Genomic DNA, 305 nt, shown 5'->3' with positions numbered 1-305 from the left:
AAAAAGCAACAGCTCTGTGTGTGAGCTTTCCTGCCTGCCCGGGGCCACTGACATCAAGGGGGAGACCCTGGGTCACTGCCTGGAGCCTCAGAGCCTCGGCCTGTCCTCCAAGACCCCAGGGAAGCTTTCCTGTGGGCGAAGTCCTCAGAGCCGGCCCCGCCGCTTGCCCACACACTCACATCCAGGTAGTTCTCCAGGGGCTGTTCGTCTATCAGGGTGGGCGCCTCCGCCTGGGGGAAGTACTTCCTGGCTGGGTTGAGGTTGTGCTTCTTCAGGAAGTCCTTCAGCAGGCCATGCTCGGACAG

General features: G+C 62.0%; 1 protein-coding gene across 1 annotated transcript in view; it reads right to left on the bottom strand.

The window, feature by feature from the left end:
* Window positions 1-305, bottom strand: part of LOC105549143 (pepsin A-4-like) — a gene marked incomplete at its 5' end in the record, with an annotated part of 12,549 nt that extends 12,244 nt beyond the window's left edge. The window contains one exon of the mRNA XM_011993567.1: window positions 180-305. Within this exon, the coding sequence (XP_011848957.1) occupies window positions 180-305 (126 nt within the window). The remainder of the gene's footprint in view (window positions 1-179) is intronic.

Source organism: Mandrillus leucophaeus, unplaced genomic scaffold, assembly GCF_000951045.1.
Source record: "Mandrillus leucophaeus isolate KB7577 unplaced genomic scaffold, Mleu.le_1.0 Scaffold43, whole genome shotgun sequence".
NCBI classification, from domain to species: Eukaryota; Metazoa; Chordata; class Mammalia; order Primates; family Cercopithecidae; genus Mandrillus; species Mandrillus leucophaeus.
This window is presented reverse-complemented; position numbering and strand designations above follow the sequence as displayed.